Source organism: Penicillium daleae (genome assembly GCF_028827525.1).
Source record: "Penicillium daleae strain IBT 16125 chromosome Unknown utg000007l_segment0_segment0, whole genome shotgun sequence".
Taxonomy (NCBI): Eukaryota; Fungi; Ascomycota; class Eurotiomycetes; order Eurotiales; family Aspergillaceae; genus Penicillium; species Penicillium daleae.
The window spans coordinates 186,388-199,197 of NW_026623155.1; the positions used below are offsets into that span (position 1 = coordinate 186,388).

The 12,810-nt window shown below is 51.5% G+C and overlaps 6 protein-coding genes across 6 annotated transcripts; 2 read left to right on the plus strand and 4 right to left on the minus strand.

Annotated features, from left to right (window-relative positions):
* Nucleotides 1-322: 322 nt before the first annotated feature.
* On the minus strand, nucleotides 323-1,407 carry N7458_007307 (DODA-type extradiol aromatic ring-opening family dioxygenase; the record flags this gene model as incomplete). The annotated part of the gene is made up of 3 exons (XM_056910689.1): nucleotides 323-1,048; nucleotides 1,119-1,249; nucleotides 1,404-1,407. 3 exons carry the CDS (start codon nucleotides 1,405-1,407, stop codon nucleotides 323-325), a joined length of 861 nt encoding a protein of 286 aa, XP_056763515.1.
* Nucleotides 1,408-2,420: 1,013 nt separating this feature from the next.
* Nucleotides 2,421-5,346, plus strand: N7458_007308 (putative C6 and C2H2 transcription factor RegA-like; the record flags this gene model as incomplete). The annotated part of the gene is made up of 5 exons (XM_056910690.1): nucleotides 2,421-2,620; nucleotides 2,683-3,128; nucleotides 3,189-3,943; nucleotides 4,024-4,283; nucleotides 4,338-5,346. 5 exons carry the CDS (start codon nucleotides 2,421-2,423, stop codon nucleotides 5,344-5,346), a joined length of 2,670 nt encoding a protein of 889 aa, XP_056763516.1.
* A 210-nt stretch (nucleotides 5,347-5,556) lies between these two features.
* Nucleotides 5,557-7,071, minus strand: N7458_007309 (putative exo-polygalacturonase; the record flags this gene model as incomplete). The annotated part of the gene is given in 5 exon segments (XM_056910691.1): nucleotides 5,557-5,915; nucleotides 5,983-6,374; nucleotides 6,451-6,707; nucleotides 6,770-7,039; nucleotides 7,051-7,071. The coding sequence occupies 5 exon segments, from the start codon at nucleotides 7,069-7,071 to the stop codon at nucleotides 5,557-5,559; spliced, it is 1,299 nt and encodes a 432-aa protein (XP_056763517.1).
* Nucleotides 7,072-7,963: 892 nt separating this feature from the next.
* On the plus strand, nucleotides 7,964-9,329 carry N7458_007310 (histidinol dehydrogenase family protein; the record flags this gene model as incomplete). Its single annotated transcript, XM_056910692.1, has 2 exons — nucleotides 7,964-8,322; nucleotides 8,390-9,329. The coding sequence occupies 2 exons, from the start codon at nucleotides 7,964-7,966 to the stop codon at nucleotides 9,327-9,329; spliced, it is 1,299 nt and encodes a 432-aa protein (XP_056763518.1).
* Nucleotides 9,330-9,800: 471 nt separating this feature from the next.
* On the minus strand, nucleotides 9,801-10,793 carry N7458_007311 (DUF3425 domain-containing protein; the record flags this gene model as incomplete). The annotated part of the gene is made up of 2 exons (XM_056910693.1): nucleotides 9,801-10,591; nucleotides 10,652-10,793. The coding sequence occupies 2 exons, from the start codon at nucleotides 10,791-10,793 to the stop codon at nucleotides 9,801-9,803; spliced, it is 933 nt and encodes a 310-aa protein (XP_056763519.1).
* Nucleotides 10,794-11,218: 425 nt separating this feature from the next.
* Nucleotides 11,219-12,573, minus strand: N7458_007312 (class I SAM-dependent methyltransferase; the record flags this gene model as incomplete). The annotated part of the gene is made up of 4 exons (XM_056910694.1): nucleotides 11,219-11,945; nucleotides 12,012-12,052; nucleotides 12,105-12,209; nucleotides 12,313-12,573. The coding sequence occupies 4 exons, from the start codon at nucleotides 12,571-12,573 to the stop codon at nucleotides 11,219-11,221; spliced, it is 1,134 nt and encodes a 377-aa protein (XP_056763520.1).
* Nucleotides 12,574-12,810: the final 237 nt, after the last annotated feature.

Consider the following 12,810-nt stretch of genomic DNA (forward strand, 5'->3'; position numbering starts at 1 on the left):
GAGGAAACCTGCTTTTACAGAACACTAAAACCACATCATCGGGCAGGTTTTCGGATGGTGTAGGGAAGGTTAGAACAAGCGTATGGTATTACTGACGCATGGAGCGAGAACACATCGTGATAGATACTGTTGTGTTTGGAGGTTTTTGTTTGCAGGCCCTTATTTGAATCAAATTTGGAAGCATGCACGAATTCTACGACATATCAGATTTAGCTCTCTTGATACAAACGATCATTGAGTACTCTAAAGATATCGATAACAATCCTGTGCATACGACGCCACTCATCTCGAATAAGATAAAACACAAAATCGAAACTCTAGCTTACACAGCGATCTCCCTCGACCACTGACCGAGAGTGAACTGGGAATTGCACATATTAGTCAACTCCCAGCTCTCTGCACCCAAGACCGCAGGGGTATTCTCATCTTCCACATCACCGGCGGCACCAGCCACAAATAACGCGGCCATGAAATGGTCATCAGTGGCATGGGCATCCCGGAAGCGAGGATGCTTCATTAAACGGGTCATAGCCCGACGCAACTGCAAACCAGATGTCTTGGTAATAACATCCTCAACAGCCTGTCGGAACTCCAAAGCCCAGTCCTCGGGCGGAGTCTCCATGGCAAAGTTGTCACGGAACCGCAACATGGGGGCCCATCGGTTGCGGTATAGGTTGTGCACGGCACCGCCCGTGCCGATGATGAGGTAGTTCTCCTTACGCAGGGGTCGCAAGGTCGCGCCCATCTTCATATGGAAGTGAGGATCGTAGCGGGCGTTGGCGGAGATGAGAGTGGTAGGCGGGCAGCCTGATGGGAACATGCGGATGAGGATGAGATAGACGTCGTGAATCCAGTCAAACTTGGGGTTGCCTCCGACGTTGAAGCCTTCTTTGGCTAGCATCTTGATACAGCGATCGGTCGTCTCCAGGTCGGGATTTAGCTCGTAGTTGACGTACTTATCGGGACTGACATAGGCGACGGGACTTTTGCCGGGGTTGGGATTTGTAGAAAGCTCGATTCTATCGCCGAGGCAGTCCCAATGCGCGCCCTAATTTGTGATGTTAGAGACACAGCCCCCAGGAATCAATGTGTTGTCGGGGTTATTAGACTATCCATACCATAATGACAACACCCTTGATGTTCCGGGCAAGGGCTTCATCGCCACACTTCTTCCAGTAATCGGCGCTCTCGGACTCTTCTCCCAACATCATGGTCGAGCCATGGGAGAAAAAATGTACTGGTGTGAGAACTTTACAATGATTAGCAGTTTTCTTTCCCCTTTGTTTTTCTCTCTTTTCTTTTTTTTTTCTGGGAAAAGTCTCCCCCAACGCGTTCGCCTTTCTAACTTGGACACCCAGCGAAACGGTGGCTGCGGGATAGCAGGATCAGGAGCTAGGGCTTACCCATTTTGTTGCACTTGGGATCAAAGATGACGAACACGGTCGGGTGAAAACGAAAATCAAATGCCCTGACACTCGGTCATCCGTCCGAGTGCAATATATTGCTCCCCCGCTGGACAATGGGGTGTCGAGCCACCGGATTGCGGACGTCGGGTATGTTCCCCCACATGCCGACAGTAGGACTCCGGGCTGCTTCGGGTCCAGAGCATTTTGGACTTCGCCCAAGCGAACTTGTTAAGGGGACTCAGGGACCCCCGTGGCACCCCGGACGACTCATATAGAAGGGTTGCGTAAGACTTGACGGCCCAGGGCCTAGTTAGACCCTTCACGAGATACAGGGATCTCCAAAAGGACGCGAATGCCTCACGAGGGGGCGTTGAGGGGAACCATGACCAGGCTAGCTAGCCGGTGCTCTGGACGAATCATCGGTGAGGCGAAAGCCCAGAGGCTGGACTGTGCGTAAATCTGGGGAACTGGCGGCAGTGGAGCTCGGCGATCCACAGGTGGCCATGGCAAGTGCAGTGAAGTACCCCCCTACCACGGGCTGAGAAGAGGTAAGGAATTGGATAAATGGAGTAATTGAAGTAATTGCATGAAGATCTTTGAAGAGACTAGCGATAGGAGAGAGCATGTTGAGATGGAGAAGGAGAAGGTAGAAGGTAGAAAGAGCGAGTTGGAGAGAGCAAGTCACGGGTTGACTGGAAGAGAGGTCTCCACCAAAATCCGAACCTTTTTCAAGAAAGGCCGAAAAAACGAAGGCAACCCACGGCTTTTGGCGAATTAAAAGTGGAAATCCAAAGTCACCGAATAAGAAAGTGACCGGAGAAGACTGCGAAACTGGCCATCCGCTTAATCGGTCGTCGCTACCCCGGATTTTTGGCCTCTTCCCCTCCTTCTTGTGCCTCTTTCTCTCTTCTCTCTTCTCTCTTCTCTCTTCTCTCTTCTCTTCGACACCCTCGCCATCTAAGCTTCCTCGTCTTCCTCGCTCTCTAACCCCTCCCTCAATGCTCCTCCTCCACCATGTTCGATGACTCGCCGCCCGCCGTGGATCCACTCAACGCTTCCCAATCCCCCGTCAAGTCCAAGGATGGAGGCTATTTCCAATGCGGCTTCTGTAAACGCCACTATAATCGAGCAGACCATTTAATCCGCCATGTCCGGTCTCATACCCGCGAGAAACCATACGTCTGTGATGTCTGCGACAAGGGGTTTGCGCGACCGTCAGTTGCTTCATTTTCCCAGTTCATTCGCCCTACACTCACTGACACTGTGTCCCACCCAGTGACTTGTTGAAGAGACATGCCACCGGTCATGCCCATGACCGCGATCGGAAGCGCAAGAGAAGCTCCTCCGTCGCAAAGCAGAGTCGCGTCTCCCAAGCCTGCAAGGCCTGTGCCTCTTCCAAGCTCAAGTGTGACGAGGAGAAGCCGTGTCGACGGTGTCGAGAGCGGAATTTGCAGTGCGATTGGCAAGATGTGGTGCAAGATTCATCTCCTGAACCGCAGCAGCAGAGCTCAACTGAACATTCAAATCCAATTATGCCCAGCCAGCCAATGGATCTGACTGCCTCCGTGGCATTTTCCCCCATGCCAACTCCCATGGATGAGTTTCCAGCCGGGGGCAGGAGTGGGGGCATACTCATGACTCCTCATGGGCCTCCTCCGGAACCACCGGTACTCTCGCCAGCAGTACCCCCGACGGGCGAGCAAATTCCAATGGAGTATGGAGGTAAGATGACTGCAATACCACCCTCCGGTAAAATAGGTCTGAACTGACAGAATTCGCCAGTATCACCTACCGACCAAGAAAGTGGCATCTTCAGCGTGGACGGCACATTTTTCCCGAATTTTATTCCCGACTCGTTGATCTCTTCATTAAGCCGATATAATGACCCTTTCGAACCATCCAATTTGATACCCGAATTCACACATTACGGGGCATTGGAGATCCCCGCTTTGGATTTCAACTTGACGGATGGCGACTTTGGGTTGATCGATATGTACAATTCCCGCAACTTTGTGCCCGGAGCCCATGACCCGGAGTCGCAGGACCGCTTTGATGCGGATAGTGGAATTGGAATTGGTGCCGAGGCCTACCATCGCTCATCTCTTTCCCAGTGGAAGCCTGCCCAGGAGGACCGCGCATTCGACGATCACGAGAATTTATCCGTTCCACACACCATCGACAGCCCCGAAGCAAGTGCCACGCCCGATCGGCAGATTCTGTGTGAACGTCTGTCTTCCAGCAGCCGTGACCTCATTTTTGGGTTGGTGCTGGAGATCAGCCGAGAAGCCAATTTGAGTCGAATTATGAAGTCGTTCCCCAGCACTGAACTACTGGACGGCTTGATCCAGCAATACTTTGAATTCCAGTCGCACAGTGTTGATTCTTTTATTCACGGGCCGACTTTCCGACCAAATAGCGAGCATGCTAGTATTCTTGCGGCTCTGGCTTCTGCATCAGCCGTTCGCTCTCCCATTCCCACCATCAGAAAGCTTGGTTATGCTCTGCTGGAGATTGTCCGATTGTATATGCCTATCAAAGTACGTATCTTATCCAACCCTCTTGAATTTTCTCCGTTTGGCATCATTCAGAGGGAGCGGCGATTCTAACGTTCTGGCAGTATGAAAACGATAACAGTACCACCCGTGACCTACGCACATCACAAACCTATGCATTGAATATTGATGTCGGAATATGGAGTGGAAATCGACGAAAGACCGAAATCGCCGAGAGCTTCTCGCAGCCTTTGGTGACTATGCTCCGTCGAGCTCTGCGTTTCCGTCGTTCGGTCTACACCGATATTATCCCTCGGGTGGAAGATACGGGACAGGCATTAGAGCGCAAGTGGCATGACTGGATTGAACAGGAGTCGTTCAAAAGGTAAGTGATCATCTCAGAACAAACCAGCCAATCTGATGCTTATAATCTCTATAGGCTGGTCTACCATCTCTTCCTCCACGACTCTCAAATCTCAGTCACACTCAACGTCAACCCCTTGATCTCCTACGCCGACTTGGAACTTCCACTACCGGCAGCCCGTCCCTTATGGGAAGCCAAGACTGCCACCGAATGGAAAGAGCTTTTCTGCGTCATCACGCCAGAGCGAATGCCCTCTCTTGCCGATCTCCTTCGCGACATGTCTCAGCTGTCGCACTTTCAAGATCGTATCGACACGCAACTGTCCGCCTTGGTTCTTCTCCACGGACTGTCAGCGTTGATCAATGAGTATCATCGGCTGAAATTCATTTCAACGAGTAACTCGAAACATTGGCATGCCCTTGTGACAAATTCCCGTCAACAAGAGCTAGATCAGGCTCTCCAGCACTTCCGGATGGTTTGTTCTGAACTAAGAGTGCAGTGCCGACCAGAGATTGTACTGGTGTGTGAAGTAGTCTCCATGCTGCTTCGTATGTCCTTGGAGGAATTACAGCTTTTTGCTGGCAAAGAGGACAAACAAGAAGCGCGACGGGTCTACCACTCCGCCCTGGAATGGATCACAAGTCCCGACTCCCGCCGAGCTGTGTGGCACGCGGGCCAAACGATCCGTGCGGCTCGGAAAATGGCGCCTAGCTCGTTGACTGGGTTCCTGGCCATCGGGGTATATTACGCCGGCTTGGCCCTGTGGTCCTATGCCGTAGTCTCCAAAGCCAAGAACACGCGGCTGACTGGAAGCCCCGCCTCTTCCATTGCCAGCCAGGGACCGACCGTTTTCCTTGACGCGGAGGAAACGCCTGATGTCACGAAATTCGTCACCCTGAGCTGTGGCATTCCTGCAATACAGGGTCCTGGCGGACCAATTGCTTTGGCGGATACGAGCACTACCATGCAGATGGTGCAGCGAGTACTTCGGCCGGACCCGTCAGATCGTACTTTACCCCTGGTTCAGAGTCTTGCCCAGTTAATTGGGGATCTGGGGCATTGTGTACCCGCGGGTGGAGTATAATTGTGTAAACCAGGAGTGTTTCTTTTTTCCTAGTTGTTTTTTGCTCTGCATGTATGAATAGGAGATTCTGAATATGATACCCACGACATGATTGATGACTATGACTTTACCTCTCCCTCTTGTCTTTTCACATAGGTAGTTACGACTTTGATAATCAAGTAGCTAGCATGTAAGAGTCTTAAAGCTAGTCTGAAACATATCAATCACCCCTCAGCAGCCACCAGTCGCACTCCCACCAACACACACATCCCCAGTACACTTGAACCCACGAGTTCCCTCCACATTCCCACACAGGTACTCATCAGCCAGCGTCCCATTAGAACTGACAGCCAGATCAACCCCCGTAATGGAGATATTCTCGCAAGGCTTTACACCTGAGCACTGTAAGCTAGCCACATCGTGACTAGTCGTAGTCCCAGTCAAATCTCTGAATGTGAGATCTCGAAGCTGGAACTTGGAAGACGTGCAGTTTCCAGCTGCCCCGGAGAATGTGGTACACTGTGATATGGCGATAGCCGGACCCCTCAATGCGGTAGCCTTGAGGTCCTGGAAGATCATATCAGATGCATCTAGATACAGACGGGACAAGTCAGCATGATACCATCAACAAAGGAGCCGTGGGAAATGTAGACATACAGCCAAGACCTCCACCACCCCCGTTCGGAGGATAATTAACCTGTTCCCCGGTCCAGGTCTTGAAATACACAGCATGAAGTGTGCCGCTGAATGTAATATTTCTGGCTTGCACTCGCTGAATAGTCTCGTAGACATCTTTGTACTGTCCTATACTACCGAGTGCGATGCCCAGACCGCGATGGAAAAGACAGTCTTCGATGAGAATGTCTGTCGAGTTAGCCTTGAGACTGATACTGTCGTCACCATTGTCGACTTCCCAATTGCGGAATGTGATGTGTGAGCTGTAGATTGTATCTGCGCCGTCTGTGTTGCGGGATGAGGAGTGGGTCGAGGTGCTGTTCACGTAGATATGGTCGAATACAGTGTTTTGGGAGTGGATGATAGATAGTGTCCTGAAAGGCGGGCAGTCAATATTAAGCATCGAGTACCTACCTATACTTCAGAGTAGGTGTGAGGTGAGTTACGTACCACATCTGACTCTGGACGAAACGCAACCCCGTAAACTCCGAGTTGCTAGTCTCAGCCACAGTCATAGCATGCGGTCGACCGGGATAATTCGACACCGATCCACAAGCATCATACCAAGTCTGCCCATTGCCATTCAAAGTACCATACCCATGACCATCGAAGCGGATATTCTTACCACCAAACACCCACGCCGTGGATTGGTTCTGGTACCCGACTGGCAGGGAGTGATTAAGCCAGTACGAGACATTTGTGCTCCACTTTTCACACATATCAGTCCCGCACCAGAATCAAGATTAAGATTTGTGGAGGAGGATCATACCAATAGCGTTCCGCGAAGATCAATCTCACAGTTCTCCAGTCCGGTCGTGTTCATAACACTGTTGATATGGTACGTTGTATTCTGAAACAGAATCTTCCCTCCATGTCCGCACTGGTCAAACGCTTTCAACACAGCAGGAGTATCATCAATCGACGAGTTACCGGCTGCCGGTACCACACAGACTTTGGAGGGGCCAAGCCCGCCACCACGGTTGAAAACAGCGCAGCAATTGCTAGGAAATGCATCGCGGCTGATAAGTTCCGTTGACGCCTTCTCTATACTCTACATTTATAGGTGCTCATTTCAAGGATGACCCCGATCTTATTTGTGGAAATACTCGTGTTATGATTGACAAGAGGGAGGACCCTTAAAATGCGGGGGAAACTGCTCGGGGTAGCTGACAGCGAGGTTGCACTGGAACTCTCCAGGCCGTTGAGACCTCTGACATGTTAAATACTGAGACGTACTCGGCAATTGACTTGGTAAGAGCTAGAACGATGCAACATTCACTTTTTCAAAAGGATTGAAGAAGTGGGGGTATGGATCGAATGCTTCAACCTGTGGAGAAAGCCAACTCATGTTTAGAGGCTGTGAACTCTCGACGAGATGCCACCAGTCGCGAAAACAGGGAAAGTTCATTTTTCTTTGACGTGTATTTCCGACGTCCGATTCTCTATTATCCAAGGATTAGAGCAAATGAGAAGACGGATTTTGGTAGGAGGTGAACTAAGGGTTGGTCTCGACTGTATAGTTAATTGCCTAGTATCCACTGAGCAAGATTCAAAATCAAACGAGCAAATTGACCCGTCTACCGGCGGATGCCGGGGTGATAATAAGCTTGACAGAATGTTTCTTCAAGATCTTTCGCCTCCGTAAGTCAGTAAAGCCATCCATTCGGAAGCCGGTGCAGCCAAACTTCCCCACATTCCGACGGGCGTTAAGCTCTCCACGCGGCATCCGAAAATTGCGGGGACAATTTTGGATGGCAAGTACAGTAAGAGTAAGCATATCGGCATCGGCGCCGAGTCCGAAGACAAAACATAAAGCCGAAGAATCACGATAGCTGAGCTGTGTTACCAAAAGCTTCTTATAGGACGTGAAGGAAGCACCCAATTATCATAATCCAGAGCAAAGCGATTTAAAAGCATTCCTAACAACTGCTCCTCCCCCTTCGAACAAACACCCCTCATCACTATGGTCCTCAAACTCAAACAGCCCAATCGCTCCAACGCGGGCCCTGCATCTACGGTTGATACGTCTGCCATTGTGCGCGGTGTCATCAACGACATCCGCGCGAATGGCGACAGGGCTGTGAGAACATACTCGGAGAAATTCGATAAATGGAGCCCCGAAAGCTTCAAGCTGTCACCCGACGAAATCCAGCAAATCATCTCGACAGTTCCTCAGCAGATTATCGACGATATCAAGCAAGTGCAGGAGAATGTGCGCACATTTGCTTTGGCGCAGAGGGCGTCGCTGAAGGACTTTGAGTTGGAGATTCGGCCGGGAGTTCATCTGGGACAGAAGAATATTCCTATCAATTCGGTTGGCGCGTGAGTTTTCGCTTTGCCATGTCCTTTCTTTTGTTGCTGGTTTACTGAGTGTCCCATTCGTGAATAGTTACATCCCCGGTGGTCGCTATCCTCTGCTCGCCTCCAGCCACATGACCATTCTGACAGCCAAATGCGCCGGCGTTCCTCACGTCACCGCATGCACGCCCCCCATCGCCGGCAAAATCCCGGCCAACACCGTGGCCGCAATGCACTTTGCCGGCGCCGACGCGATCTACATCCTGGGAGGCGTGCAAGCCGTCGCCGCAATGGCCATCGGCACGGAGACCATGAAAAAGGTGGACTTCATCGCTGGGCCGGGCAATGCCTTCGTCGCCGAGGCGAAGCGCCAACTCTTCGGCGAGGAAATTGGCATTGATCTCCCCGCCGGTCCAACAGAAGTCCTGATCGTCGCCGACGAGCACGCCGACCCTTTCACCGCAGCCACCGATCTCCTCTCCCAAGCCGAGCACGGTCCGGACTCCCCCGCCGTCCTGATCACCAACTCTCGAAGCGTGGGCGAAAAGACCCTCGCCGAAGTGGACCGGTTACTCAAGATCCTCCCCACAGCAGACATCGCCAGCGTTTCCTGGGATCGCCTGGGCGAAGTCAACGTCGTGGAGAACCTGGACGAAGCATACAAGCTGGCGGACGAGTACGCGTCCGAACACGTGCAGATCCTGACGCAGCAGCCACGCGAGGCATTGGAGAAAATGTCCAACTACGGCGCCCTGTTCCTGGGCGAGAAGACCTGCGTTTCGTACGGTGATAAGTGCATTGGTACGAACCATGTGCTTCCTACTCGCGGCGCGGCTAGGTACACCGGTGGTTTGTGGGTGGGTAAGTATTTGAAGACTGTTACCTACCAGGAGGTTACTTCAGCGCAGGAGAGTGGTGAGCTTGGTCGTCTTTGTGGACGGGCTGCGCGGGCAGAGAACTTTGAGGGCCATGCTCGTTCTGGAGATGTTCGTGCTCATCAGTTCTTGGGGGATAAGTTTGAGTGGATTTAGGGGGGGGGGTTGCATCCGTATTGTGTATTGGGTGGCCGGGTTTGAAGATGGATGATTAGACTGCAGATATTTTTTGGTTCTATGTAATATGTATCTGATTTGTGCAAACCGAGTACGAATGCGAGTACGACTGATTTCTGCAACTATTCAAATGTACGAACTAAGGGCTTGTCTTCTGGCGACGTCATTTTCGTATACATACGACAATGTTACCGAACTTACGTTACAAAACCTAATCCTGACAAATCTGAGATTACGCGTAGTGGGTCTTTTGTCTGGAAGTCTTCAGTGTCATTGGCGGATACTCTCGAATCTTCTTTTTAGGCTTTTTTGCCTGTCAGCAACTTGCATTAGCGCCATCGATCGGTCCAGCATGTCACTGACGCTTATTGCCTATCTCCTCGAAACAAGGCGAGAGCTTAAAACTACCCAACCAAGCAAGATGTAACGATAAAGCACTCTATTGAGATTCTATTCCTGTGTCTGAGACTGTCTAAATATACCGGAATATAAGCTTCTCCCCCGCCGTGCCCGCCACGAATTGGTGCTATTCATTATCTCCGGACAGCCCCTCACGATCCACTGCCACTTTTTCAAAAATGCCTCCGTCAACTCCCAATTCCGAATATCCCATGGCTCCCCCCACACAATGAGTCCCGGCGCAGCAGTCGAATCGTGTGCCCAGAACCCCATGATATCATGACAGAGCGCCTCATCATCCCAATCATCCCCCGCTTGAATCATATTGTCCCGCATTCTAGGCGAAGGGAAGAAATCCAGCCACGGATGATGGGGAATAGTTCGTTGGATTCTGGTGGGATGTAGACTGGCGGGCATATCGCCGTAGTCTGGTGATGTGGAAGCCTCCGCGGCGGAGGGAATATTGAATTGGGAGATTGCGTCGTCGCCCATATGATCCGGGTTCCAGCCGAGTAGGTTCATGTTATGTCCGAAGGCGCGGAAGACGTTGACTTTTGTCAGTACAAGTAGATGCTCGGAGGTTGGAGAGCCGAGCATGTAACTCTTGAAAGCGGATTCGGCGAATTGGGTTAGGAGGGCTCGTGCAGTTCCGGGCGCAAGACAGCCACTCTGGCGCTGTGATTGTGCTGATGGTGATGTGCTGGATTCTTTGGGTACGAGGGCGGTCGATGATGAAGAGGAGGAGGAGGAGGATGAGGAGGATGAGGAGGACGAGGCCGACGCCACGACACTTTTAGGGTGCACATCTTTGTGGTTTCGTATCCGCTGGCGCTGGCGCATTCCTATAAAATTGTCAGTATGGCCTCGAGACCAAAACATTTTCCAGTGGAATGATGGCATACGGTGAGCCCTCTGATTGATCCGATTCTGTCTCCTTCGGCGCTCGGCAGGATCCGTGAGGCCTGCCCACTCGTCCCGCGATGCGGCGTGACTGTCTGGCGCTGAGATCGCCTGCGTCATCTCTGGCTGTGGGGAAGTGGCCATTCTCGTGGTCAGCGCTAAGGCTTGTGTCAGCAATTCTAGCGGGTTGAAGGAAGAACAACAGAGGGAGGCGGAGGGGCTTTGATTTATGCGGGCCCGCGACGGTCGGGTCTGGTGGATCTACGCCAATCAAAAGCGCGGCTTGGGAGGTTGTGGGTCCGGAGTTAAGATGTGAGGTTTGCGTATTGTCATGACTGGGGAAGTACCAGATACGAGGTAAATCCGTGGCTGGAGAGAACTAGGGACAGATTGATTTCGGGCTATTATTGACTCGAGTACTCCGTACACGGTATGTTTTAGGACTATATGCATGACTCTCTTGGCAATCTGTCTCTCATAATAAAATAATTGTAAAAGCATATGGGGTATAATAAAATAGACTAATGGGGTTATAATTCAAAGGTCGAGATCATTGCCCAGTTGAAATCTCAACCAGTTGGTTTCCGCGCCACAACCACAGTAACTGGGAGATAAGCATGCGTTCGGTAGTCGCGCAGACATGTCCGCATCTGCGCGAGAAAGACTTGAGCCTTCTCATAGGACCACTCTAACGTCGTGGTCAAAAGTCGCAGCATGAATCCTTCAATGCCTCCATTGAGACGGAATTGGTTCCACCGTCCCAGCTCACGTAGCTTCGGGTCATCGCTCCAGCTACTGCGAGTGTTAAGTTTCCTTGTTTCGCCTGTATCCATCGTCTTAGAAGAGAAAACGTACGCGTTCATCGGCCATTTATAAGAACTCTCCACCACGTCTTCAAACCCGGCCTTTTTCAGTCGATCGGCGCTCTCTTCCCAGATAGAAAAGCTCTTACCAAACCGTTCTCCGGCTTTTATGACAGTTTCCCCCCAAGTCCGATAGAAATGATCCACGCCCATTGTAGCATCGTCGACAACCGGGCTCACCGAATGTTCCACGACTTCGATATAGCCCCCCGGCTTCAACGCGCGGTAGCATTGTCGGAAGAATTCATCCCAATCAGGAATGGAGCCGAACAACTCGCGGACGTGAATAAAGTCAAATCGTTCGGGCGCATACGTCCACGGCATCGTCATATCATCAATCTCAAATGTACAATTCGGGGGAACAAAGGTAGGTTGTATTGGCGAAAGGTCGACTCCGGTGACGCGGGCGCCAGGGTATTGATCGGCCATATCACTAAAATCAACCATCAGCTTTATTGATTCCCTAGACTGGAATCGCATATCTTCTCAGTTGACACACATAGACCATATCCCAGTTCCAGTCCCTACATCAAGGATTTCCTAGATCTGTTTAGAATGCTGCATGCGGGGAGGATCCAGACACATAACCCACCTGTGGCTGGCTGAGCGGGGCGAGATGCAGCTTTCCGTCCAGGGTCACTGTGTACATATGATGCGCAAGATCTTGCTGTTCATTCGCGACCTCGTCGTTTGGTCCCTATACATATTTCCCAAACATCAGCTTCATGATCCATCGTCTGAAATTTTCCGGGAGAACCCTGGGCATTATTGAAGGTATTGTCTTCCTCCCCCGCACATACCCAATAAGCACCATCCCGAAAAGCGTGGTACCGACGACCAAATTCGTATCGATACTCGGTGATATGCGAAGCGAGTGTCTTCGTATCGTCCCGCAGTAATGAATCTTCCCCATATGCCGAATCGCTCTCGTTAGGGTCGTCGTCGGGCTGGGGGAGGTATGAGGGTGGAGCAGGCAAAGCTGCGCGAGTCAGGCTGTCGCCAGGGCGGAAGCCGGCATGCAGCAGGGTCACATCACTGTCTTCCTCGTAATCCGAGGACATGTTCAAGGCCAGGGACCGTGGGGCACGGAGGAGGGCGCATCCTCTTTCCGGGGCTTTGAGGGGGAGATTAAGACGGTCGCTTACGCTTGGCCGAATATTGGGGGCTCGAATAGACAACACGTGACGCGACGCGGGAATCTACTGAGAGAGGGGGATGCTGATGCTTATTAAAGAATTAGAAATCGATTCTTGTGTAATTCGGGATCATACAGTATCTCGGGCTATATTTCTCTGTCT